The following is a 27,924-nucleotide window of genomic DNA, read 5'->3' on the forward strand; positions in this document are numbered from 1 at the left end:
ACTTCTTCAAAACGTTATTTTCTGTCTCAAATTCATGCTTCTCTTTTCCTGTGTGCAATTTCAGTATTCCAGCTGTGATTTGGCCCAAGCAACAGGGGGATGTATCCTGAGAACAACAACAATAACCTTTCTCTCTTAGTGTGAGACATACAACAAGCTCAGTGTGCCTCTGCTTTGCAATGCAAGGCTTGTCGTCTTTGTGTTCTCCTCCTTGAGCTGCTCTGTTTCTTTTTCAACCTTCTTTTACACTGTTTCCCTTTCTGAAGTGGAAGATCTACAGCCATGACTCAGTCTTTGACCGTGCGGTACAGAGAGTGACAATGATTTCATTTTCTGTGCCACACTAATTGGCCTCATAATTAGTTACAAGGCCCTGCTGTCCCTGGCTATGCTTGTGCAACGTGCCGCCAGTTTCTTTTATTTTCTGTTTCTTCCTCAGAATTTTACTTTATTTTTTTGTTCTAGTCTTTGACTTTTGTTGAACATTACCAAATTTAATGGCCTGCGACTGAAAACAGTCCACAGCTGGTACTACTTACGAAGCCCCTGCAGTCCCCCTTCCCTGTACCTTATTTCTATAGCACAGAATGATGCATTCCACAGTGACTGGCCAGTATAGTTCATGTAGGACTGCATCTAATCAAAGAGTGCAAGGACTAGTCACTCAGGATTAATGTCAAAGCTTTAAATTCCCCCTCTAATGGAGACACTGTGCAACTCTGAGCAGGGGTTTGAAACTGCTGGTAACGTGAACTTCAGGGTGTCTTTTTCCAAGGTCATGCTGGGATAGGATTTCCTAGACACGAGGAGCAAAAGTTAAAATTTCTATTCTTGTCAATATGCATTGCAGTCTAATGGAATACAATGCTTCAGACATTAACTTGCGGAATTTCCTGCATATTTCAGCAATTCTCCACAATTAGCTCCCATGGGGCTTTGTTAAACACAGTAATGTACTTCAAATGATAGATACAAAGTTAACTTTGTTGTTCTGGGGCTAATGTTCCTCCATGCTTTGTCCTATATGTAGTGTACTTGCTGTGCATTATGGCAGAGCTCTGAGCTTAGCGCTCTGAATAGACTGGCATAATAGCATATCTTCTACCATCATCAGAGGTGCTGGGATCTGCTCAGCAGGTTGACTCTCCTTCTGTTGGGCAATATTTATGCCATTAGGTTATTCAGTGCGTCAGAAAGGTTGTTTTCTAGAGTTGCATATCTGTCTCACTGATTAGTATTCAAACACTGAGGAATATGGGAATGGAATTATGCATTAGGGACCTCAAGATTAACCTATTTATAATAAGAACGCATCTCTTTATATCTGTCTATCACATATACAATCTTAATGGTCTTGAAAGCTTTCTTTATTATCCATGCTCCTTTACTCATTAATGTTTTCCTTTTGTGTTTTAAGGACTTGCAGGTCTTTTTTTTGCTTTTCCAAAACAAAACAGCTGAAAAGTTCCAATATACTTTGCAAATGTCAATTTTATTGAGCCATGACTCATCAAGATTCCTTTTGTTACAGAAGGCTAATTACAGTGCTTTTTTATTCAGTGTGACTGCTCCATGGTAAAGCCAGCTTCAGTACATTTACGAGGCCTCCTTTCAAGTTAAACTTGCAGGACTTTCTGGTTTTCCACTTCAGGGTCTACACAGGCTTAGCCTACCTCCTTGCTTTAGTGGGTGCCTCTTCGTATAATACAGTCAGACAAGGTGAATCACAATCGGAGACAATATCTTGCCTGGGGAGAAGTGCCTTGCTCACATTTGTAGTGTCTGTTCTCGGGACTCAGTAACAGGGTGACTCCAAATTGAAATCTTCTGTTTAAATGAATTTAGAGCACTAGCCCACACTGCCCCCTACAGGCTGACCACGGAATTGACATGGTGTGTTGTTATTTCTGTGTCAGCATTATAAATATATATCTAGTGCCTGGTTGGCACCAGTGTGATTGGGAGCAAAACTCCATGTTGGTAGCACACACTCTGATCAGGATTACATACAGATATAAGAGAATCTTTACTGAAATAGATGGATTTTTTCACAAAAATAACAAGTCTCTTCCTGGGCGATTTGTAAAAATCTAAATAGTGAGTTCTGACAATTAAGATGTTGTGAGTACAATAGTGACATTGTCATTACATTATCATAATTAGTTAATTCTTCAGTAAATACTGTAAGTAAAGGTCGTATTTACCAGAGTATGCTGTCAGTTGTTTCGTTTGCTAGGTTAAATTGTCAGTTGAAATCCAGAGGTCTGTATTTTTATTCAAGTGATTGGTTAAAATTTATACATGCAAAACATAGCTTATTGATCATGGTAAGGAACATCAAGTTGCAGTAGGCATCTGTGGTTTTGTTCATTAGAATGATAATTACTCTTCTGAGGTCATGAACATTTCCCTTTTGATTTCAGTGTTGCTGGCAGTGTCATCATTCGTTTTTTGGGGACCATTTTCCTTTGTGAATCCCATTGGATTATTTTAGGCTTTTTACTTGCTGTCTAAGCCTGCCTTCTCTGTGTCTCCAGGTTAATTTGATGACTCCTAGAATTACTGTAAGACTTTGTCCTTGCCATTGATTGCTCTCTTGGTCTGGGTACTTTGTGTGTAGAAGAAATATACAAGCCACCAGTTAAAGAAAGAGGGGAGACAAGTACATTTACACATGGCAGGCAGTCAAATTGAGTGAGTCCATGATGTGTTCAAGGAGAGGGCAGGGACGTACCATTTTACAAGTGTGGACAGCAGCTGAATTGTAGCTCCTCGTCTAGAAATAAATGTTTTTATGTATCTCCTACTTAATGGGCCGAGGAGGCCCCTGGGAAACTGAGAGCATGGCCTAATTTTAAAGATACCATTGTGAAGTCACATCCATTGTCTGTGCTGGCTATTTGATCGAGAGGCACGATGAGGAGAGTGTGTGAAATTAAAAACAAAACAGAAAAAACAAATCGGATTAAAATGATGAGCTGGATGAACAGATCCCAGTCGGGCAAAATGCTAATCTAGTCCTCACAGCCGGGCTGTCCAATCATCCTATTTTAATAGGCAAACAAATATTGTTGTCCTTTTTCTTAAAAAACAACACAAAACAAATTATAAACCCAAACTTGCTTTGATAAAACTTAATCTATAATGCCATTCCTCCCTATTCCATTAACTTGGATTATATTTTCATTTGAGAAAAAAAGCAATTTAAATGTCATTCTCAAGCTCCACAGCAATGGATACATTGAGGAAAGATAAAAATTAAGAGATTAAGTGTGTTTAATTAGGTTTTCCGCAAATGTGGCAAAATCAGAAATGCGCAGATGAGCCAATATTCCAGCAATTGGTCTCATTGTTGATGAGATTGAGCCATTGATTAAGTATTGGAAAAACATATTGAAGGGCATTGTCTTGGCCAGGCTGATGGCATTGCTCAGTACTAAATTTGTTTGGATCATTTGAGATTATTAGAATACAAGTCCTTGCTGTGACAGAGGGCTGTAGTACGGGAAACAAAGCTGAATTTCATGTCTTCTTCTTTGCAACATAAAAGAAAATATGCTTGCTTATCTTGGATGATGGGGTGATCTTCCATTGCAGTGAGAGCTATGTTTTACTTCATAACCGATGGAAGGTTAAGTGGAGGGTCAGGTTGGGGCTGTGCAAGAGAGATGGACTGTGAAATTATGCATTTTAGCAAGTAATCAGGAGTCACTTATGTCTCCTTCATTTCTGAACACATGTATAAATATATCCCTTCAACAAGAAAGTCATCCCATTCAGCATTAGTTCCTAATTCTTTCAGATGTATTTTTTATTTTAAAAGCCTGTCACCAAAATACACAACTCCAGCTTATGAGTGTCCGACAGATGCTGAACTGGAGTGGAGGTACCTTACACATTCAGTTATAGAAGGTGTTAATATTGGGGCCACCCAGTTCATTGCCTCCTCTTGGTCAGCCAATCCACGGATTAGCATTTTGGACAGTTTCCAAAGGATCACTATGAATCAGCAATTGAAACAATCTTTGATTGCTCCCATCAGGAGGAGCCATAGAAATGGATTTTTCTTGTTTGTTTCTGCAAGGGATAAGATGGCTCCCTTTGTTTCTGCAGTATACTTTAAGGCAGCTGTATCTGGTGTCTCGTCCCTGACCCACAGTGTGCACCACATCATCAGAGAATGATGGGTTTTATTCCCATGACCTTCTGCTGTTGATTTAGGAGAGCTTCAATGGTTCAATAGGAAGTTGAGAAATCCTAGTCTATCCTTTGCCATGTCTTGTTCTGTTTGTTTGTTTATGGCTCTCAAGAGGACTGATGGAGACTAAACGATCCAGAGAATTTCCACAATGCTTGCTTGTCTTAGGTTCTGCAGGCTGACAGTCATGCCTGGATATCAGGATATCATCTGGACACTTTACCTGGACATCCCTACCACAGTTGAACAACGGGAATCAAAGTATACGGTTCAAAAGAGGAAACAAGAGGAAATGCGGCTTCAGCTGAGCAAACAGGCTAATATCAAGATAGGATTCAAGAACACTGTGGTGGTGTTCCCACGTATTTTTTGTCTATCAGTCAGCATTCATAGTTTGAACCTCTGTGTTGCATGCAGTTCAAGAATGGGGACAAACTAACATTGCTGAGACTGTCAAGGATGAAGAAGAAAAGGAGAGAACCATTCAACACTGGTGGGCTCCCATTTCTTACTTTAATGTGTTAGAATTTATATTATGGTCTGCTCTACAGTATATCACACAAGGAAATGCGAAGAAATATAGCTGGCACTTCAGGAGGGATTCCCCATCCCCATGCAGTTCTGAATAGTTTAATTTGAGTGTTTTGTTTTCAGTTCTCCTGATGGTGAATCATGGATGACTCTAACCAAGTGCTGTTACAGAATGTATCATGTGAAATCAAGTTCTCTCAGAAGGCTTTTTTGGTAAGACCTTGTTGGATGCATTAGAACAAAAGTCACTGATCACCATTTCTATGCAAATTTAATGATGTCTTGCATGCATAGCACACATTGATTGTTGGTTTGACTTGATCCAAGCCCTGTTTATTTGAAATAACGAATGAGATGAAGAGTTACCATGGCATGACCCTCCAGAATTGCTGAATTCATAAAAGTGTAATCGAACTCCTGCAAAAATCCAAACAACTCTGTGAAAGATACTGTTTCACAACACTACTGGTGTGCACTGCAATGCTACACTTCTGTTTTCCCTCTGTAAGCTTGCATCAGTCTACAGTATCTCTTGGCTCTGTAACAGGTAAGTGGACTAGGTTTTATTTCCAAGATTTTGATTATGTTTCTGCTGCAATTGTTTGCTGGCCAGCCCTCACCCTTGATAGAGTTGGATATGTCAGAAACTCTCACCCGCCCACTCCTCAGATCCAGTACTGGCGTGAATTTCAAAGAACAGATTCTGCTGAGTCAGCAACCTGGCAAGGGGAAGTGAGTCAGCAATTAGTCAAAAGAAAAGGCTATTTTTTTTCAGTGACACAGTGGTAATGTTACAATCAGTAGTATCTTTGACAGTGGGTATATGGATAACTGTGCTTAATATTTAAAGGTAAAGCAGGCCACATAGTCACAAACCCAGGTTTCAAGAAGCACAATTTAATGGGAAATGTTAACTTGAGTTAAATGTCTTTGGACGGTGAACATATTACTCAAATTTGAAAATGCTGTGTGGAAAAGTGTTCTTGGAAAGGAAATTGAAATGCAGTGTTCAATGTTATAGCATAACACCAAATAATATGTTAATATCTAAAACTGTCATACAAATATTTTACTCTAAATCATGCACTGTAAATCCCTGAAATTGAATACAGGGAATTAGATAGGGATCGTGCCCCCATTCAAAGCAAGTCCTATTCAAAATCAATTTTTTTCTACAGTGAAAACAGTGATTTTCATTTGATTGCTTTTTGGAGCAACCTATCACCTGACATGCAGTCAAGAAATTGTACATTCTCCTCAAATCAATTTAAACTATTCCCATTAAGATGTATCCAAGAAAAACCAGCTCTGGCAGGTGTACAATTCATTCTCCAGCTCAGTCTAGCTCTCCTGAGTTATGACGGTGTGATTTGGATTCCTATTCTGCTGTATGTTACTGTCTGGTAGGCAGCAGTAAGTCTACCCTGTTTAAAAACATGTCCAGTTTAACTAAAAATAACTGCAGTTTCTGCAAGAATTGTTATGTTCAGATACACAGACAATGGATACAATAGACTAACTACTCAGAAACTAGCTTTGTTTTACGGATATAATGGATTATTGGCAAGTGGCAAGTGCCATTAAGGGCAAGTGCAGTCTGTGGTTATGTGCGAAATGAAGGAGTATTGTACAGTAATAGGGTCAAGTAAACATAGGTTCTGTTAATCTGTCTGAATTCCTGTAGGAAGGATGTGTAATGCCTACAGTATACATGGGTTGATGTCCTGTTGTTATGTTATTGTATGGGTTATGTAATGTTGATTTGTTCTGTTTTTTGTCTGTGTGTGTAAAACATATCTGCTTGGAAACATAGCAAATTTCTGAGAAATCAGAAAATAGTGTTAGTGTTCTGTACTGTAGAAATTGCAGTCTTAAGAATTACTGTTAAGACTTTGAAAGATAGTAGTGTAAGTGAAAAGAGTTTGTGTTAAGCTAAAACTAAGTTGATAATCTTTAAACAGCAGCTACAGGAGTCAGAGTAGAATTCCATCAATATTTAAAGAGGAGTGACCTGTTAACAGTGGATTCACCACCGCAGTGGTAAAACTAGGTTTAACACAACTGCTATGCTGATCTGCTCTGGTATGCATTTTGCCTATGTATTGTAGTGCAGCCCAGGAGGAAACAGGTGATTTTCGCTATTTGTTATTCACGCCACTGCTTCAAGATTACAATGAAATTTAGCTCACGTCTGCAATAACCAATGGGGGAAAAGAAAATGCTGAAACTACAACAATAAATAAACCTGTACTTAAAACAAGCATCCCGTACATCTGTATTTAATTAAAGAAAAGGCAATTATTGAGCAGATCTGCTAGGCTGCTCCAGGCACTGGAAATGAAAAATCATAATAAAAAGAAAAGGAAAACTATACTGCAGGAGTCAGCACAATATGGTGGAGAATTGAATAACAGCACAGCGGAGTTCAACCTAAAGGTCTGGTACAGTGCAGCAGTTTAGGGTGATGGAGCTGTGTTTAAAAATGAGCATTGCTTTCCACTCTGCTTCCCAAAGGCGAAAGTCACCTGGTACCAAGAGTGTTTTACATATCTAAAGGGGCAAGTCTGAAATAGCCATCTAGACAAAGCAAGAGCAAAGCGCAGGGCTGAAAATCATATCATGTCATTGAAAAAACACAGTGATGCTGTAAACAATGAAAGGAGAGTGTCTTTTGCTGATTGACTTGTATTTACAATGTTGTAGTTTTGAATTACTTTTTCAGATATATGCAGTATATAATTAGGCATGCACATTGGTGCAGTGGTTAGCATTGCTGTCTTGCAGCGCTGGGGTCCTGGGTTTAATTCTGGACCTGTGGTGCTGTCTGTGTGGAGTTTTTATGTTCTCCCTACATTAATATGGGTTTCCCCCGAATGCTCCAGTTTCCTCCAATGCTCCAAAGACGTTCTGGTTGGTTAATTGGCTTCTGGGAAAGTTGGCGCTGGTGTGTGTTATCTTTGTTTGTGTCTGTCAGCACTGCTATTGACTGGCATCAGATCCAGGGTGTATCCTGCCTTGTGCCCGTTGCTACTGTAGCTGACATAGGCTCCCACAATCCTGAATTTGATGAAGTGGTTAGAAAATGGATAGATGGATATATATATATATTATTAGCATACTGTATTTCCCTTCCCTGGTGTCCTTTGTATATAGGAAAGAAATTTGCAATTCCATTTTAAGTTTTCTTTGGATATGTGCCGGAAAGAGATTCACTCCTTCCCGATTTCAGTTTTCAAATAAAATCCAGCCAAGATCCCTCTGAGCAAGGGAAAGGAAATGTTTAGTTATCAGTTTTCTTTGATAGATGTTTCTTGTAGCTTCTTAGAACTGTGTAGTAGAATCATTGCACTCACTTTTCAATCACGCAGGAAGCAAACGTTTCCTCTGATCCAAAAAGCTTTGAAATCACTGCTTTATTATGTGTTCTGCAATGAATGTGGAGACTTCTGTCACTGACTGTATAGGAGAGTGTTGGACAAGCTAGATATTAAAAGATGTCTGCTTGTCAACTTCACAGCATGTAGCTAATGGATCCCAGTGTTTCACTCTGCTGTGTCTTGAAAGAGTCCTGTTTATACCATCTTGTTACATCTTTTCCTATTTCCTGTTGCTCAGAATCATAGCAATCCTGTTTCTTTTTAGAGGTCTTCAGTTCCCCATTTTTCCTAAGCATTCTGGGAAAGTCGGTTTGCCAAAGGATTCGTCAGTGCTAAGGTGTGAGGAAGTGAAGTGCAGGTGGCTATTGGCTCTGCTGTGAGATTTTCTCTGTGGCTGTAAACTGAGATGCACGAACAGACTTTTCCCAACACTTGGACTGAATCTTGCTTGTAATCTATTACCCCCCTGTTTGCTTATGAAATCCTGAAACTGTACGCCGCATGACTCCAAATTGTCTCCAGTGTTCATGGTTAATAGGAAAGCAATATTTATTGCTTAAAATAAATCCCTTCTACCATAGAGCTCTTTAACAGGCAGATCCATTATTGTACAATATGTATACAGCACCTTACAGTGTATTGGCTCGGGCCTGTCTTGTAACCTGATATTTTAATGGGAGTTCAGAGTTTGGGGTCATTTATCTATCTGCTCAGTTTTTGTGGGCTTATAGCTCTTTAGATGATTCACTGCTATACATAAGGTATTGTTGCTCTGCGTGGATGCAGTGCAAGTGGAGCGTCTAATTTTAATGACATTTTGCTGTCCAAACAACAATAATTCCTCCTGCCCCCTCCTCATCCCAGTACTCTAGCTCTTCAGTAAACCTGGGGATCATATCAATCACTTCTCGTCACTGTTCCTCAGGGCTTTCCCCTCTTCACCTGAATTTCTAGAGAGACTCCGAATTTCTCCTCCGGTGTGGGGATGTGTGAGCTAGAAAGATATATCCATTGGAGACTCTTGAGAACCTCACAGTTATGTGCGACAGTTGTATAATTCTATCGGAGAGCTATGGCTCATTTTCAGTTAGTTAACGCTAAGGGAAAATATTTTGGATTTTTCAGTTAATAACTGAAATTGCTAATGTCTATATCCAAGGCTTTTAACAGTAATGTAATATGTTATACGTCAGAACGTTATAGAATGTAACAGAGACTTATGCTGTAACTGATATTATTAAAGCAATTATTCTAAATTACAGCTTTAATATCATATACTCACATTATGGAAGGTATCACAGACTAATAAAGGGACTACAATATTTCATTCTGTTGTGCTCCTACATATTCAGAAGAGACTGATTGGGGAGGAATTCCTTATTCCAAGAATAAAATACCTCAGAATAAGTTTTAAGATTAGACAAATAAGTAACAAAAGTAAATAACTTCCAAAAACAAATAGTTAGTTCCTTGTGATAATTTTGCAACACATGCAAATTGAATCGAATGTTTAGTATTGCTGCCTCACAGTGCTAGTGAGTGTGTGCATGTCTGTGTCTATGCATGCACTGTGATGGAGTGATATCTTGCCCATGGTGTATCCCGCTTTGTACCTGTTGCTTGACAGGATAGGCTTCAGCTCCCCCATGATCCTGAATTTGAAGAGTAGTTAGAAAATGGATGGATGGAAGTTGAATGCGTGACAAGTTATTCAGGCAGGGATATCCAGTCCTGATCCTACAGGACTGGTGTACATGTACACTTTCAAGGTCTCTTTAAAGTGGCCACACATGAAGAGCTAGGCGAAACTACTAAACTGGTCCAGGTAAGATGGTAACTGTAACTGGGAAATTTCATTATGAAATGAGTTGGAATGAAAACTCTAGACACCAGCCCTCCAAGACCAGGATTGGACTCAACTGTGTTCTAGTGTGCTCATAATTTACACTACTATACTTAACCTGGTTCCAGATTTATTCCATTGAGATGGCAAGTTTAAAACAAATGAGCTGGAAGATGTTAGGATAAAAAAACAAACCAGTACTGCCCAAACCACAGAGAATTCTTGATGCATCAATGCAGTACACAGTGATCATACCATTAATGATTATTATGTCATCTGGTTCTTTATCAGGGATAGTACAGCCACTCTGAGGCTAAGACAATGCCAGCCTAGTTACCCGTCTGTGCCAGCATACCTGAAAGATTGTTGCACTAGATTAGATTAGACAAGGTTTCTCGATTGTCTCAGTTAGAATTAATGACATTTCAGAAAACTGAAGTGATGCACTTTAATGGACAGACTGCAGGAACCAAGAACTGGGTCCTAAATGATAGAATAATGGATTGGTCTGTGGCTGAATGGACTAGACTGGACTAAACTGCATCCCTCTTGCATTTGGCAGGACTGAATGGACTATATCAGTCATTATTTCATACCCGTTTTATGCAGTCAGCCTTCGGCTTGGATCTGCGGTTGCTTTATGGAGCGTACAGTGTTTGTGTTTCAGATGCAGGCTGTGAGTCTGAGTCTGTGATTTTGGGACAAGAGCCAGATTTTGGTGACAAGCGAGTGGATTATCAATCTGGAGGTATTTTTGTCCCTGCTGTGATTGAACACAGGCGAGAACGCATCTCAGGCGGGAGTTATTTGATTAGACAGTCAATAAGGTCAGACCCATGGTAATCATTGTACCTCCAGCCTGCTCTTAAATCCTGGCAACGTTTGACATTATTATGATGGGCAATGATAAAGCAGAACTAATTTCATTAGCTGAGGTCAAAAGGAGTCTGTTTATCATAATTACATCTGGAGGAGGTCTCACTTTGCCTTTAAATTTGACAGATGTGTGATGTTTGTGCAATGTGAGGTTTTGAAAATCTGGCCAATAAATATGTTTTCAAGATTCAATTTTTTTTTCAGGGAAAGCCTGCTCACCAGCTCACCAGCTATGCTCCCGTGATTGATAACTATGAAATCGCTATAGATCAATTCTTGGCTTAGTAGGAAATTCATTATGATTAGTAACTGATTTAAATCTTTGAATTGATCACCTAATGATTTGTATACTGTAGGACCACACTCGTGAGAACATGAAAAAGGTTACAATGATAGGAAGTCATTTGGCCCATCTTCCTGCAACTCTGAATTGGTAACCCACTATTGGCTGGCACTATTGCAAAACTGAGCTCCTGATTCTCCTTTGTCATTGAAAATCCCAGGGTATTTCCTGAAAAGAGTAAGGATGTTAACCCTGCTGTATTGGCCTCCTGGCCTTTACTGATCAAGGCCTCCTATGATTTGGCTTCATTACTCTGTTCTCCTCCCCACTGATAGCTGATGTGTGGTCAGCATACTGGCTCATTGTGGCTGCCGTTGCATCATCCAGGTGGAAGAGAGTCACCGTAAAGCACTTCGAATGGGGTGTTTTATTATTATTATAACAGGTTGTGTGATGTAGTGAGAAGTGGCTCCTTTGAAGCCACCATCTGGGCTCAGATTTCAGGCCCATTGGAGATGTCTTGAGCCAAGAAGGGCACAGAATAATTGGCAAGTGCTGCAGAATTATGCATACTACTGAATGCATAGTGAATGGAAATCCAGTGCCAGGGAGAGGAGATTATAGGTTTAATAAGCTGTCTGTGGAATTAGCCACATCTCTCAGACCAAAGTCACCTTTGGCTGAAGTCCTTTTGAGAGCATGTCCTGATCAAATAAGGGTGTCTGTTTTGTAGCTTCCATAATTGGCTGACCTTTCTTGGAATTGTATAGTATACAGCAACTGTAATCTAAAGATAGATTATAATGTGGCCTTAATTACCATGAAATAACAGCACAGTTCAGATCATGGGTAAACCTGGGTTTAACATTAAAATGTAACTTCTCACACACATACTGGATGCATAAGTACGAAATCCAAGTAAAAATACATGAATTCGGTGAATACTGCAAATATGAAATGTGGCAGGTGTCCGGTCGTAAATGATTGTGATAAATATTTGTTTCAAAGCTAATCGTAACCTATTCAGATTGGACAGTTTTATGATCAGGCAGATTAAAGAGACAATGTTCTTCTGAACAATGGATTGATGGATCAATAGGTCATGTTGAACTACAAATCAAGCCTGGTTAAAATGGGATAGTTCACGAGTTAAATTCGGCTGGAACAATTCCCAGAAGGGAATTTTCCATCAAAAGAGGATTTGCTGCATCTCTGATACAGTATGTGCAAGCTGTTAGGGACTTTGGTAGATGCTTGCAAAGTGCCAGCAGCTATGCTGATCTGAGTAATGGATCACATTTTATTTGACTCCTTTCTATGTTTTTAAGAGTTTCCATTTTATTATGAGATTAATTTAGCATATCTGAAGCTTAAGGGCACTGGCTTCTGCTCATCTCTGTGTCAGCAGATACTGGGACAACCTCCTGTCACACATCTGCTAACTAGTCGATCTCTGGATCTGACCTATACACTTGTGTCTCATGCAACACTGAGCAGAAGACTCTGCCTGAAATTTTGGTTACTGCTCTAGGTGTTTCTCTCCCCAACCTTATCTTACTGAGATTTGCAGTCTGCTTGGAGCACAAAAGTGCTTATTAGTCCTTTCTGTGTCCCCTTGATTCTTAAGAGCTGAACCAACAGAACTACTGCACACTTGAAAAGAAGGTTATGTAGAGCAGAACAAGAGAGTTGTAACAGCCAGTCTCTTATCAGTGCTTAAATAACTAACTGTGAGGGTGCACTACAGTGTTCATGCATGGCAAAAGCTCAATAGTTGTTAAATATAACTTTAATTAATGTACTGTTGCATTTTCCCAGAAGCTAGATTCAATGGTCATTTAATCAAATGAGATTTTAAGGCAGCACATGGGATTCTGATGCATCCTTATGGACTGTAGTCCACTTAAAATACTTACTATGTTTAGTTCTCTAGTTTCAGCTTTCAATGTCTTATTAGCTTTGTCTGAAGAGTTCACCAGAGTCCAGCATGCATTTATTTTACTCTGATGTTTCCAAAAGAATAGTTTTCAACATGATTATTGTAATCTGTTCAATCCCTTCAAAACACACACTCTTACCCTTGCACTATTGCATTCTGACCCCCTTTCTTAGAAAAAAGATCCAACATCTTTTTTTCATAACAAGCTGCCATCTATCCCCATCTTATCCAACACAGGGCTTTTTAAATTGGTAAGCATGGTGCTTTAATTTCAAATTATCTGCAGTCACAGCATGACTTCCCTATTGTTTTCAGTATTCAGATGGTTGACTTTGCTGTAGCTCAGTTTTAGGGTCCTCCTCTCCCTTATCTTAGACCTCCTCAGTACTGCAGAAAACTGTCCCCATCCTTTACCTTTCAAACATGATCTCTTTGTTCTTTCATTCCTGACGTTTTATTTTCCAAATACTTCATCTCAACAGCATCAAACAGGCGTGTGCCACCTGAAACATAAAAGATCCAAGATCCAGAACTGTAGGCTAAATTTAAGAGTTACCAACTCTTAAATTTGTTTTTGAAGATGGGCAGGTTTTCTGTGCCAATCATAAACATTAAGAGAACTTGACTTTCTGCACCCTGAATTTATACAACGGCACGTTTTATGTAGCATAATGCTTAATCTTAAATGAAAGCCAGAAAAGTGAAGCTTCTTTGATTTCAATAACCGAGTGGCAGCATTTCATCATATTAGAGAATAAAATTCAATTTTATTACTCACGTATAGCTGAACAATATCTTCTGTCCACATTGGTTTGACAATAAATAACCACGGACATGCATGCATACATAATCAAAAGTGAAAAGAAAGGATTTCTGTTGTTCGCTTGAAAGAATAAATCACTTGTTCCAGGATGTTTCAGAAAAACCTTCCCTAATCGGCTCAGGGAGAGATGCAACCACACTGTAGCTAAGTTGGTGCACGATGTTGAGATGAATAGAATATGAGTCAATGCAAACTGGAGATTTCAGAACCACCTGGAATGGACATTTATTTCTGACATCATTACAACATCGTGCTATTTTTCAAAATATTCTTTTTGGTAGTGCTTTACTTGAGGCTATGAAACATGGTCGGTGACATGCAGAAAAAAGAAAAACAACATGCATAATAGCAAAATACAATTTCTCATAATAATACCAGGGCCATTGGTACTGAGCTGCATCTGTAGAAAACATTTTGACTTCTCTCTACCTGGATTTTTAGTTGAAGGTACTATATGTCTTGTCATGAACCCTTCTGAATTGTGTTCCTGTAGTGACATTTGCACAATTGCATGGTGCTGTATCATGCTGTGTGTTATGACAGTGTTTTTTGCCTCGTCAGGTAAGCACTGTGTGTAACATGAAAAAAACATATTTTATTTTTCAGTCATTTCTTAGTTTACTTGTTTCAATCTACTCATATAATCTATACATAGTGGCCCAAAAGGAATTCAATATTTTTGTAAATGGCTGAAGTTGTCTCATTCAGCTTACAAGAAGCACTTTCTTTTTATCATTGAAGGGTACAGAAAAGCTTTAGAGATTGATTTTAAAGCAAAACAAAGAATAACGTTAAGACGTTCCTTTCTGGTTGAAACAATCTATGTCTAAAGGAAAACACAGGCAGATAAAAGAGGTTGGGTCATTTCAAAGGGCTGTGAAACATTCCAGTCCACTGGTGATAAGAACATTGTTCACCCTTGTAAAGAAATGAGGATCTGGATCCCCCATGTTTGCTAAACCTATATCTGTATCTGTGTATATACTATATGATGTGTCAGTTGAGTGCTTGGTTGTGTTCATGAATGTGCAAAGATGTTGGTCTCCACCTATATCTGAATTTCACTGTCATCTACTTTCCCTCTTCACTTCCTCAGCCCAACTCCTCCGGAACACTAAACATTGTTCTTCTTTGCATTCAGTTTCCTCGGAACCCATTCATTCCCTGGCTGTGAAAGGTGATTGCGGCACAGCGTGCATTTAATCCGGAAAGTGAGCGAAAAACTAATGGGACGCCACACGAGTGGGACTTCCGAAATTGTATGCACTAACCTTTGTTAATTGCTTCCCGCTTAGTGGAGGAGCTCGGATGTTTCCTGTTTTTCCTTCCTCCAATGACAAGGTGCTTAAGCCAGGGTTGGGGATCATGGGTAAAACAAAAATGGAGCGATGGGGGACTGGAACTGTTGTTTTCTCTCCCTAACAGTCACCCCTCCCCCTCCGTTGCACAAGGGTTTGCGATGACGAGTCATGGCTGTACCACATGTGTCCAATAGAGGCACCAGGTCAAATAACTTGGTTCACACGGATGATCATTGGCCATTGTGAAAGAGATCGTTCCAAGTGTGCTTGTGCACTAAGGGATGCATCCTCCTGCACAAATAGAGCTGACTGTGAATAACTGGTGCTTTGGGTGAGGGCAATGGTGATTATAGATAGAGGTAAAGGAAGAGCAAATTTGAATAGAAAAAAAAACATCTTCCACTCAATTCCATCTTTTTTTCCAGAAACAATTATCTGTTTCTCTTGTTTTTGAACGTTTCCCACCTGTTATCATTTTTAACAGATGTTGGAAGCCAGCAACTATCATTGCATCGCTTTCTCTCATTGGCCATCCCTGACTAAGACTCCGAAGAAGCCTGCAATGTTTGTCTGTCTTCTAGAAGTGTTTCAAGCTTGAGTTCAGCAGGTGTCTTTTTAGTCTTCAGCAGATTATTCTTGGGAGGCAGCTTGATGTCATGGGATAAAGAAACCTTGTTTAAATTTGAACATTGATGATGTAGACAAAACTGCAAACAGGCTGTCCTCATCAGATTGGATAAGACGATTACTAGCGTGAACGCGATCGCTCATGTAGGATGACAGTAGGAGTTTTTGCATGATGATATACTTATAGATCACCCTGCTTGATCATGTAGGATTACAATACCACTTTATACATTTTCCAGTATAGAATTTGCTGCCATTTCATTTTTATTGTGAAGCCTAAATTACAAACTTGTAAAAAATGAAGTCATATTCTCATGGGAGTTTGTGGGCTTTTTAAAATTTCAGAAGAGTTTTTGTGGAATTCATAACTGCATCCAATCAATTGCTATAGCACAATACGTATGCTACAATCCCAAAGTTACTATTGTAGCAGACTTGTTTGTGTGTGTGTGCATTTATGATCAATACTGTCTACAACTCCCCAGATTCTCAGTATGCAATCACTGAACATTGCAGCCCTGCTGTCTAGGACATGTCTGTACTGCTTGAAAAAAATAGCAGATTAAAATACAGGTTACTGCATAGAAAATACAAATGTAGCTCTTAACTGTATCTCCTTTTGAGATTTGGTTATTTATCTCGTTTTTACCAAAGACATCGGTGGTTATCGTTTGTTAGATAAAGCTAGTCTGGGATCTGTTCTGGAATCTATAGGAGCTAGAATATTGTTAACATTCCACTTTGACAGGAGGAGCCAATGTTTTTTTTTTCTATTGTGGGTTTTTTTTTCAGTCACATTTGTCTCAAGCATTGGATTTATTTCTTAAAGCACCTGGCTCAAGGTGGTACAGACCACATTTGGGCACGAGCTGGAGCTCCTAGTACATAGGCTTATAAGCAGCAATGAATGATGTTCTGCTCTTTCCCCATCAATTTATCCCTTGTCTTTCTGTTTTGTCTCTCTCTTTCTTTTGCAACCCCCCTTCTTTCCCTGCCCCCTTCTTTCCTTTCTGGTTTGCGTTTGCCTTCATCCTTAACCCCTCACCCTCAACTCCAACCCCAAATCACCCCTCCTTCTTGACACCACCCTCGGCAGTTTTCGTGTGTCCTGGGACACTTTTGAAAGTTCAGGGGCCCAGCTCCATACAGGAGTCAGGTCACCAAGCAGGTGCCTGGTGCAAGGACCCCCTGCAGGCCGGCGATCGCCTGTATGTCATGCCCTGGACCCCCTACCGCACCGACACCCTGACCGAGTACGCCTCCTGGGAGGACTTCAAGCAAGGACGTCCCACCACCACCTACCGCCTCCCGAACCGTGTGGACGGCACGGGCTTCGTGGTGTATGATGGGGCTGTGTTCTACAACAAGGAGCGCACCCGCAACATTGTCAAGTACGACCTGCGCACGCGTATCAAGAGCGGGGAGGCCATCATCACCAACGCCAACTACCACGATACCTCGCCCTATCGCTGGGGCGGAAAGTCTGACATCGACCTGGCGGTGGACGAGAACGGCCTTTGGGTCATCTACGCCACCGAGGCCAACAATGGACGCCTGGTGGTCAGCCAGGTAAAGCTCTCCTCTCTGACCCTTCTGCTGTTGTCATAGTCATTCTACAATCCGTAAACCAGGTGTTCTCCATTATAGTTCCTAGTGTCTCCTAAAACTCCAGTTTTAATATGTATTTTATGCTTTCTTTAAAGGCCATCATTTATCTTTTATATCAACATGGTTATTTTGTCAACAAGCTAGGTTTGACTGCGTAATGGCAAATTTACGCAGTTTAATATCTTTAAAAAAAGGGGTGGAGCGGTGGCTCTGTGGCTAAGGATCTGCGCCTGTCGCTGGAAGGTTGTCAGTTCAAATCCTGCGGCTGGGAGAGGAATCCTACTTCTTTGGGCTCCTGAGCAAGGCCCTTAACCCCAGCTGCTCCAGGGGTGCTGTACAATGGTTAACCCTGCTCTCTGACCCCAAGCTTCTCTCTCCCTGCCTGTTTGTCTCATGGAGAGCAAGCTGGGGTATGCAAAAGACGAATTCCTAATACAAGAAATTGTATATGTCTAATAAAGTGATCTTATCTTTTTTTTTTAACAGACCAAGTACTTTTGACGGTAAGTTTCTATTATTAGAAGCAAGAAACCCCTGGGAAATAAAGAGAGGACATCAAATATTGGGTTTAAATATTAATGGTTGATAAGTGGTTTGAGATTTTGTTTCAATTTGAGTTTCAGATGTTATATATTAGATATAATACAACAGATCACATATACAAGAACAAGACATAAAAGTACAAGAAATGTTACAAAAGAGAAGAGATGTGAACAGAGGACACATCTTCCGACTCTGGGTGTCTGTTTCAGGTGAACCCATACACCTTGCGGTTCGAGGGCACCTGGGAGACAGGCTTCGATAAGCGCCTGGCGTCCAATGCCTTCATGGCGTGCGGGGTCCTGTACGTGGTGCGCACCGTCTACGAGGATGACGACAGCGAGGCGGCGGGAAACTTCATCGTGTACGCCTACAACACCAATCTGAACCGTGAAGAGCCTGTCAACATCGCCTTCCCCAACCCCTACCAGTATATCTCTTCCATCGACTACAACCCCCGCGACAACCAGCTCTACATCTGGAACAACTTCAATGTGCTGCGCTACCCCCTGGAGTTTGGGCCTCCAGACCCAACCACAGGTGAGAAGGGGCTCTCTTTCATTTATCTCCATATATCCATCGTCTGTCTGATACTGTATGTTCAATACTGGGTTACAGGGGAGCCAGAGCCTATCCGAGCAAGCAATGGGCACAATGCAGGATACACCCTTGACAGGATGCCAAACAGGATGCCAATTAACCTACCAGTTTGTCTTTGGACTGTGGGAAGAAACTAGAGCTCCTGGGGAATACCCACACAAACACGGGGGGAACATACAAACTTCACACTGATAGCTGCCCAGGAATTGAACTCGGGACCCCAGATCTGAGAGGTAGCAATGCTAATAAGCATTGTTCCTTTGGCCATCCTATCCTTCACCAAAAATCCTTTTAAAAAAGAATGGAGGTTGTTAAACAAATGTTCTGTTTAACATAAGTTTGGGAGCAGGTCAAGAGGTAATCTCACACTTTCACTTTCTTGCTTAGAAATACACACCAGCTTTACACCGCTTTACATGCAACTTTTCTGCATTCCTCCTCCTCAAGTTTCCCTTGTAGCTGCCTCCTTGGTTCATTCCTCATAAGTGAGGAGGGGATTTGTGAGCCATTACCTTGGCTGTCTTTTTGTCAGCCACGCAAGTTAACACCAGAGACCAAAATATTAAGTACACTTTCCTTTTATACTTATTATCTCACCTCTTCTTGTCACAATTAGAATTTGACTGAACTACTAAACTCTCTAATTTGGACCAGAATCAAACTTCTGAGCAGCTTAGCTGTGGTAAGAACGTGTGCTTGCTCAGAGCAGAGGTTTTATTCTGGAATCCAGCTGTCTTGGTTCAAGCCCTGGGACAGGCTGGTCAATTACCAGCTGTGTCTGGCATTTCTTGGCTGGAAGTCTTGGCCAGGGCTGTTTCTGGACTTCCTGCAAAATGGTGACATTAATAAAGGAGTTGAGTGCAACATTCTGTAGGTTGCTGCAGATCTTGCAGTGTATGAAAAGATAAATGTCTTTGTGGGTTGGAGGATTCTATCTGCAGTTACTCAACAAGGTTAGTATAAAGGCTAGGACAGTCAATCCCATAATTCCTGTTTCTTTCCCATAATTCAATTTTATAGGTGCCAATATTAGAGTGCATTGAGTGCCAAGGATAATATACCTGAATGTCAGCTAGCAAGCAGGCAGTTAGCAATGAAACATTGTCTTTTTTTAACATCACATTTACTTTACAGCTATCTGTCCTGGCAGCAGTAAAGTTTTCTTATGGCTGACTCAGTTATTTACTCAATTGCAATATGAAACTTGACAATACACTTTTCTCCAGGTCCATTATTATTATTTACATCAGCAATAATTACAAAAAATGAAGAGCCCTTCCCCCCACAGTTTCTCCCCATGTAGGTGGAAGGGTCAGTCATTGTCATGAGAAACAGCAGAGAATCAACTGCCAGTTCCACATTGGGTGGGTATATTGAAAACAAAACAAGAGGCGATCCACAAAATCCAATTCAATTGTAAAACTGTCATTAATTGTTATAATATTTCTAATGAGAACTCAGAAGCCATATTTTACATCAAAAGGATCAATTTAAACACTCTCAGAGCTTCTCCTCAGCATAAAACAACATACTACCAGAATTGCAAGTGTAACATTTCCCATTTTCTTGGGACCCTCCGAGCAGTCTTTCAGGGTCCTCAAGGGGTCCCTGTATTCATTGAGATCATCTCTGTCCTCTGAGACCATAGCCTTGTATCTCTTTAAAGGGACAGGAAACCTGCTACACACAAGCTATAGCATTTCTATTGCAGTATGTACAGTACAGTATATCCAGTATCTGCAGTAACCAAATTAAATAAATTTACACAGCTAACACAAAACAAAAAAAAGCTGTTGCTGAAAAGGGGCAGTTCACACTGTACTGATGTAAAAATCAACAAAAATGAACAAAGGTGTTTAAAAGCGTTTCAATGTGTAGTATTTCTGTGTACTGTATGACTAGATAGGGCTAGGCGTACCACTTAGGGAAGCATCGGAGACAGAGAAAGCATGACTTTTGCTGCCAACTAGCTCCCTGTTATCGTGTAGTTCTCCTCAGAACTCAGACTCTCTTTGATCTGCTTTCACAGCGTGTGAGACCATTAACTCCATGGCAGCTTTTTGGAATAGCAGTAATAATATTTAGACAGTCATATACAGTATATCCAACACATTAACAAACACATGCCAGTTAGTCCTGTTTCAAATATCTGTGACATTTAACATTTTTGTTTTGGGGCAGCACAGTTGCTGCAGTGTTTAGTTTTAATGTGTTGTAGCGCTGGGGTCCGGGGTTCAATTCCTGGGGTACTATCGGCATGGAGTTTTTATGTTCTCCATGCATTCACTTGGGTTTTCACCGGATACTCTGGTTTCCTTCCACAGTCATAAGACATACTGATGGTTTAACTGGTTTATGGAAAAAAATTCCCAGTTAAGAGTGTGCATTTGTGTCTGTGTGTCTGCCTTGCAACTGACTAACATCCCATCCAAATTGAATCACACTTTGCTCCTGTTTTATACTAGGACAGGAACTGGCTCACCCACGACCCTGGATTGGATGAAGCAGTTAGAAAATGGATGGATGCTTTTACCTTCTTTCAAAATGTTTTTCGATCTTGTCATGGGCCACACATAAAATCAAATATTTTCATATCTTATACGCTTTGCATTGCACAAAAGGCATTATCGTAAGCTACGGTATGCCACACAATAAATAGGACTACTTTATCTACTTGTACATTTTAAATGTGTACAAAATACTGCAATAAAATTCTTTTAATCTAAAGTCTTTCTGTTAAGTGGATCATTTAAACCAATTAAATGGCCACCAGAATATCCAGTCTATGTTTCATCTGTCTGAACGGCTGTTTTGGAATAAGAATCATGCTAAACAAAAACAGGCGAGAGAAAGACCTTGATTTAGTAAGCAGCCTCCCTTTCCACACTAAAGCACAGCAGCCTGCAAAAATGCAGCTCTCACCCAATCTTCCTCATTAGGTTGGCAGATAAAAATCATCTGATATGCAAACAAATAAAATAATTAAAAGATATAGAATTGCCTTGTTAGTCTTTCACCTGTTTTTCTTTTAAATGTGTCACATTCCCAGGGTCTGATGGTTTCCACTCTTGCAGAGCTAATTATAATAAGAACCATCCATTAGTCACTTAGTAAAAATGAGATGTTCATTTACAGAAGCCAGCTACAATCCCTGAAGGGTTATTACTCTTTAGGGCTAAGGTAAACCTGCACAGTTCTGTAGCTAACAATAATATACTGCACTACGCTGTGCTATTTTAACACATACTATGTTTCAGAACCCTGTGCAATATCAATTAATTTCCCCACCACTCTGTTTGCCTGTCTGTTTCAAACAAAATCTTTTCTGGGAGCCTTTTGGTAAGTTTATTTTTCGTGAAAAATAGCATGGTAAACAATAAATAATCTGAGCTGGAACTACTGAGCGTTGAAAAATCATATTTGTTTTATGATCCTCAGCAAGCGTGAAATGAAATAACAGGAGAGCCGCGAAGGTAAACTTCTTTGACAACACCTATACGGAGAGAACAATGCCTCACATTAGTGTGTTTTCTGTCCACCTTTAATTTACTTCTGTTTGTTTTTGCGAGTGGCGAATCTTTACTAATGTAACATCCATCACTGTAATATGCTATGTTCTTTAACCACTGGGACAATGAATGATTCATCAAATGCTAATCAACAGATGACTCATCTCTAATGTGGATTGTCAAAATGCACAGAGTATATGGAAGAGGTACTTTGTGAGGCGCTAAGCCCCAGCAGTGATGATGTTTTCTCAGGAGTGTGGGGGGGAATAGAGAATGGGTGCAGCAGTATGGAGTGCTGGTTGGGGTTCTGGACCCTGGACGGAGTGGTCTTCATCTCAGATCCCAGTATGGGACACTGCTGGTGCAAGGCACCTTGCTCAGATTGCTCCAGTAAAGGCCATGCTGTATAAAGGGGTCTCAATGTCATTGTTATAAATGAAGTTGACCTATCTAGTTGCATAAAGCACTAAATAAATATAAATATATGTTTATAGATCTGACTGAATGCCTTGCAGGGAGGGCTGTAACTCTCTTGATGAAAAAAAACTAAGTCATTTGCATTTTTCTGTCAAACCAGGAGATTTTCTGCTCTGTGCATTTTTTCCAGGGAAATTTAATTTACACAATGCAAGATAGATTTGTCAAGTGCTTATAGGGCAACTATCCCTATGCAGTGCGTAGGTTTAAAGTCTATGTATAAGTTACAATGGTTGAGTAAGCTTTTATATGTCTATGTGTATTTGTATATACAGTACTGTATATATACAGCATATGTATATGTCATATCTCAGCCATATGTTAATTATTATGTGATTACTAAATAGTATTAGGGTCATTTAGTTTTACTGGGTAAATAGTGATATTTCTAGGGTCATTTAACTGCAGTTATAGTTGAATAAAAAATTTAAAAAATCAAATTATAGGTACAGTACTCTAATGCTTGTATAATAGCCATCCTTCCATTTTCTAACTGCTTTGATTAATACACCATCGCAGGGGAGCCTGAGCTTATCTTGGCAAGCAATAGACTCAAGGCATTGTACACCCTGGACAGGACACCAGTCCATCACAAGACACACACAGACACACACTCACGTCAAGGACGGAATGTCTTTGGACTGTGATAGGAAACTGGAGCCCCTGGAGGAAACACACGTGAACATGGGGAGAATAAACAAACTTCATGCAGATAGCACCCCAGGATTTGAACTGAACCCAGGGTCCCAGCACAGTGAGGCAGCAATGCTAACCACTGAGCCACTGTGGAGCCTACTTGTTTAATATTATGGTAATAATTTGGTTTTACTGGTTAAACACTGATCTTTTTCCATAGCATTTTGTTGTAAAACACAAGTAATAACACAGCTGAGTAACAGGTAGTAGTAGTAAAGTAAAGTAAGTAGTAAACTAGTAAGTTTAGTAGTAGTAAGCCCAAAGGGAAACAAGAACAAAACGTATTAATACTGTATACTATTCACTTTGTCCCATTTTATTTGTTTTAAGAAACACCCCCTGCAATATCTGAAATTGCTCAAGGGAATGGAACTACAGTACCTGCTTTGAATTCTGGGTTCCTACAAAGACTTACTGTATCTCTGGATGCATTTTGTTCTCAGTATTTTAACCACGGTGTTAAGGATTCGGACAGTGAAACCGAAACCAAGTAATGAACCCACTTGCAGGAGCCGATAGAGACAAGTCGTGATCCAAATACCGTAGACTAAGGAGAGAGCCGAGAGTCCAGGGGAAGCCAGAGATCCAAACTGAGAGAGAGCAACCGAAGCCGAGCCGTAATCCAAAAAACGTAGTAAAAGGGGAGAAACCAAAGTCGGAACCAGAACAGTGCTTAAATACAAGATGAGACGGAGGTGTGGTGGTGAAAGCGTACACTGATAGGTAGACTAATGAACTAAGACTACGCCTTCTTCTGCCTCTTTCGTTGCCGGGAGGCAGGGATCGTAACATTACCCCCCTCTCTATGGGCGGCTCCCGACACCCTAGCGGGACGATTAGGGAAACTGTGATGGAAATCCCGGATCAGGTTTGAATCCAGTATATCCTTTTCCCACGACCGCTCCTCTGGACCGTAGCCTTCCCAATCCACTAGGTTCTGCAGGGATCCACGAGACCATCGGGAATCTAGGATCTTATTTACGGTGTAGGCAGGGAGTCCATCAATTACTCGAGGCGGTGGGGGTTTTTGTTGCGGTTTAGACAGAGTGGATCTGCGAAAGGGCTTAAGGAGGGAAACATGGAATGTAGGGTGAATCCTGAGGGTAGGAGGCAAAGCCAGCCGATAAGTTACAGGGGTAACCTGGGTGAGGACACGAAAAGGACCGATGTACCTGGGAGCAAGCTTGCCAGAAGGTTGCTTTAGAGGAAGGTTGGGGGAAGACAACCAGCCAAATTGTCCACGTTGAAATCTGGGTATGGTTCGACAGTGCCAATCCACCACGGTCTTCTGCCGAGCTGCAGTGTGAAGAAGGGCGGCTTTAGCCTTCCTCCAGAAGTCCTGCAGGTTTGTGATATACATGTACTCCTTAACAGATGGAACTTCTGTGTCCGACGGGGAGTCCAGGAAAAGAGGAGGATGATAACCTAAGGCACACTTGAAGGGTGACATGCCAGTCGAAGAAGTATACAAAGGATTATGAGCATATTCTGCCCATGGAAGCAATGACACCCAGTTATCTTGGGTAGATGAGATATATGCCCGTAAGTAGGTTAGCAGTTCTTGATTCATACGCTCAGTTTGACCGTTGGTCTGAGGGGGGTAAGCTGAAGTAAGCGAAACTGAGGCTCCCAGTGACTTACAGAACGCCTTCCAAAATCGTGAAATAAACTGGGGGCCCCTATCAGAAACAATATCTTTAGGGATGCCATGAAGGCGGAAGATATGCAGTACGAACAGGTCTGCTAGTTCCCTAGCTGAAGGCAAGGAAGGTAGGGGAATAAAATGGGCAGATTTAGAGAAACGATCTACTACTACCATGACTGTCGTGTATCCTTGGCTTGGTGGAAGGTCAGTAATAAAATCAAGAGAGGTGAGAGGTGGGTCCAAGGACGGTCGGGGAAAGGTAAGGGTTGAAGAGGGCCTGCCGCCCTCATCCGAGAAGACTTAATTCGGGAACAGACAGAGCAGGCCTGGACATACTCCTTGACATCTTTAACCATGGTTGGCCACCAGAAGTCTCTAGAGATGAAATCCAAGGTACGTCGGAATCCAGAGTGTCCGGCGAAACGGGAGTCATGTCCCCATTGTAAGACAGAAGATCTGACTGGGGTTGAGACAAATAACTTGTCCTGAGGGCACTGAGGAGGTACAGTTTGTCCAGCCAAGGCGCGTCTAACTACGACTTCTATGTCCCATCTGACAGCTGCCAGGAATTTACCAGAAGGGATGATGGGTTCAGGAAGCAGTTCAGCCTCAGGGGGGTTGTGGATCCGTGAGAGAGCATCAGCTTTGATGTTCTTAGAGCCTGGAGTGTAGGTGATAAGGAAATTAAATCTGGTGAAAAAGAGGGACCATCTGGCCTGGCGAGGACATAGACGTTTAGCCGATTGTAAATACTCCAGGTTTTTGTGATCTGTGTATATCAAGAATGGATGATGAGCTCCCTCCAGCCAGTGCCTCCATTCCTCCAATGCTAACTTAATAGCCAGAAGCTCACGGTTACCAACATCATAGTTCATCTGTGCAGGGGATAACTTCTTAGAAAAGAAGGCGCAGGGGTAAAGAATCTGTTTTTCTCCATGACGTTGAGAGAGAACAGCGCCCACACCATGGCCAGAAGCGTCCACCTCAACAACAAAAGGCAAAGAAGGATCAGGGTGTTTCAGGATGGGGGCAGTAGTGAAAAGGTGTTTCAGGTGCTGAAATGCCTCTTCTGCTTGAGGGGTCCATTTACCTTGTCTGGGTCCTTTGCGAGTTAAAAAGGTTATGGGAGCAACCACCGAGCTGAAGTTTCGAATAACCTCCTATAGAAGTTGGCAAAGCCAAGAAACCGTTGTATGCGTTTAAGGTTCTTGGGTGTGGGCCAATCAGTAATTGCGGAGACTTTACTCGAGTTCATTTCCACCCCTTCTGGAGAGATGATGTAACCTAAAAAGTGAATCCTAGAAGCATTAAAAGTGCACTTCTCCAGTTTGACATAAAGTTTATTCTTTATGAGTCGGGAGAGTACTTCTCTGACATGAAGAACATGATCCTGGAAGGTACTGGAGAAAATTAGAATGTCATCAAGGTATACCAAGACAAACCTTTGTAGCAGATCACGAAAAATATCATTAATAAAGGTTTGAAACACTGCCGGGGCATTTACCAAACCAAAAGGCATGACCAAATATTCATAATGTCCATGGGTTGTCATGAATGCCATCTTCCCCTTGTCCCCTTCCCGAATACGGATTAAATTATAGGCCCCTCGTAGATCCAGTTTGGTGAAGATCTTGGCCCCATGCACGGACTCAAGCGCTGCCGGAATTAGGGGCAAAGGGTACTGGTTCTTAATAGTGATCTCATTAAGGCCACGATAATGAATACAGGGATGGAGCCCACCATCCTTCTTTTCCACAAAAAAAACTGGCACAAGCAGGTGAAATGGATGGGCATATAATTCCAGCCTTCAGAGAATCTTGTATATATACTTTCAGGGCCTCGGATTCCGTATTGGAGAGCGGAAATATACGACTTTTAGGAGGAATAGTTCCTGGCAAAAGGTCGATGGCACAGTCATAAGGTCGGTGGGGTGGGAGAGCCAAGGCCTCTTGCTCATTAAAGGCTTCCTGTAGATCAGAATATTAAGGGAGTATTGTAGGAACACCAGAAGGGGGCGTTTCCATGAGTGCAACTCTTACAGGCAGACGACAGCAACTACCAATACATTGGGGTCCCCAAGTTAAAATTTCTCTACGGGACCATGAAATGTTAGGGTCATGCTGTTGGAGCCAGGGAAAGCCTAGTACAAGGGGATGTGATGGGGCCTCGAGGAGATAAAACCAGATATCTTCCACATGTGTGGTGCCAATTTGCAATCTTATTAATTCAGTTTGCCATCTTATAAGTCCTGGAGACACTGGGGAACCATCAATAGATTGTACACGAAGAGGAGGAGTCACCTGGGTCAGGGGTAATTTCCAAGCTTGAGCTAAGGAAGCGTCGATGAAGTTCCCCGCTGCCCCCGAGTCAATAAAAGCAAGAAGTGGCGTCTGTTTATTACCCCAAAACAGTGTAGACATAATAGAAAATCCTGAGGAAAACTTAGAGGACTGAGTTAACTCACTCACCACAGGATCTTGAGTAGTTGGGAGGCGCCTCAAAGACTAATGTAAAGCAGGGCAGTCAGCTTTAAAGTGTACTAATTTTCCACAGTACATACAGCGGCCCTCTCGTCTGCGTCTCTCTCTTTCTTCTGGAGTTAACCGGGTGCGGGCAGTTTCCGTAGGTTGTTCCGAGTCTAGAGTGTTGGCAGGTGGTGGCCAAGGAACCTCTAGTATCTGTGTCCGAGATCTTTCTCTATTCCTCTGACGAATTCTAAACTCTAATTCCAACACCTGGGAAATTACTTCCTCCAAAGTTCTGCCCAACTGTGGCATAGTTACCAGGTGATCCTTTATTTCTTCACATAACCCTTGCAGAAAAAGAAAAATTAGGACCTCATCCTCCCAGTGAGTCTCTGCTGCTGCTACTCGAAAGTCATAATGGCATAATCCTGTGCAGACCTGCGGCCCTGGCGGATAGATGAGAGGCGGTAGGCGGAGTCTTGTCCAGCTGAGGAACGACAAAAAAAACCCTTACATTTCTCTAAAAAGAGATCATAGTCCTGTACCTCAGGAGCCCCGCGATCTAGTAGGGCAGTAGCCAAATCCA

At 41.2% G+C, this 27,924-nt stretch overlaps 1 protein-coding gene across 2 annotated transcripts in view; it reads left to right on the forward strand.

Moving 5' to 3' along the window:
- LOC148820883 (adhesion G protein-coupled receptor L1-like) overlaps positions 1-27,924 on the forward strand; it is a 200,631-nt gene that overhangs the window by 100,396 nt on the left and 72,311 nt on the right. For both annotated transcript variants that reach the window (XM_088932204.1, XM_088932205.1), the window contains 2 exons: positions 16,895-17,367; positions 18,159-18,486. In XM_088932204.1, coding sequence (XP_088788330.1) covers positions 16,895-17,367; positions 18,159-18,486 — 801 coding nt within the window. The remainder of the gene's footprint in view (positions 1-16,894; positions 17,368-18,158; positions 18,487-27,924) is intronic.

This window comes from Atractosteus spatula, chromosome 14 (genome assembly GCF_055471065.1).
Source record: "Atractosteus spatula isolate fAtrSpa1 chromosome 14, fAtrSpa1.hap1, whole genome shotgun sequence".
In the NCBI taxonomy this organism is placed as follows: Eukaryota; Metazoa; Chordata; class Actinopteri; order Semionotiformes; family Lepisosteidae; genus Atractosteus; species Atractosteus spatula.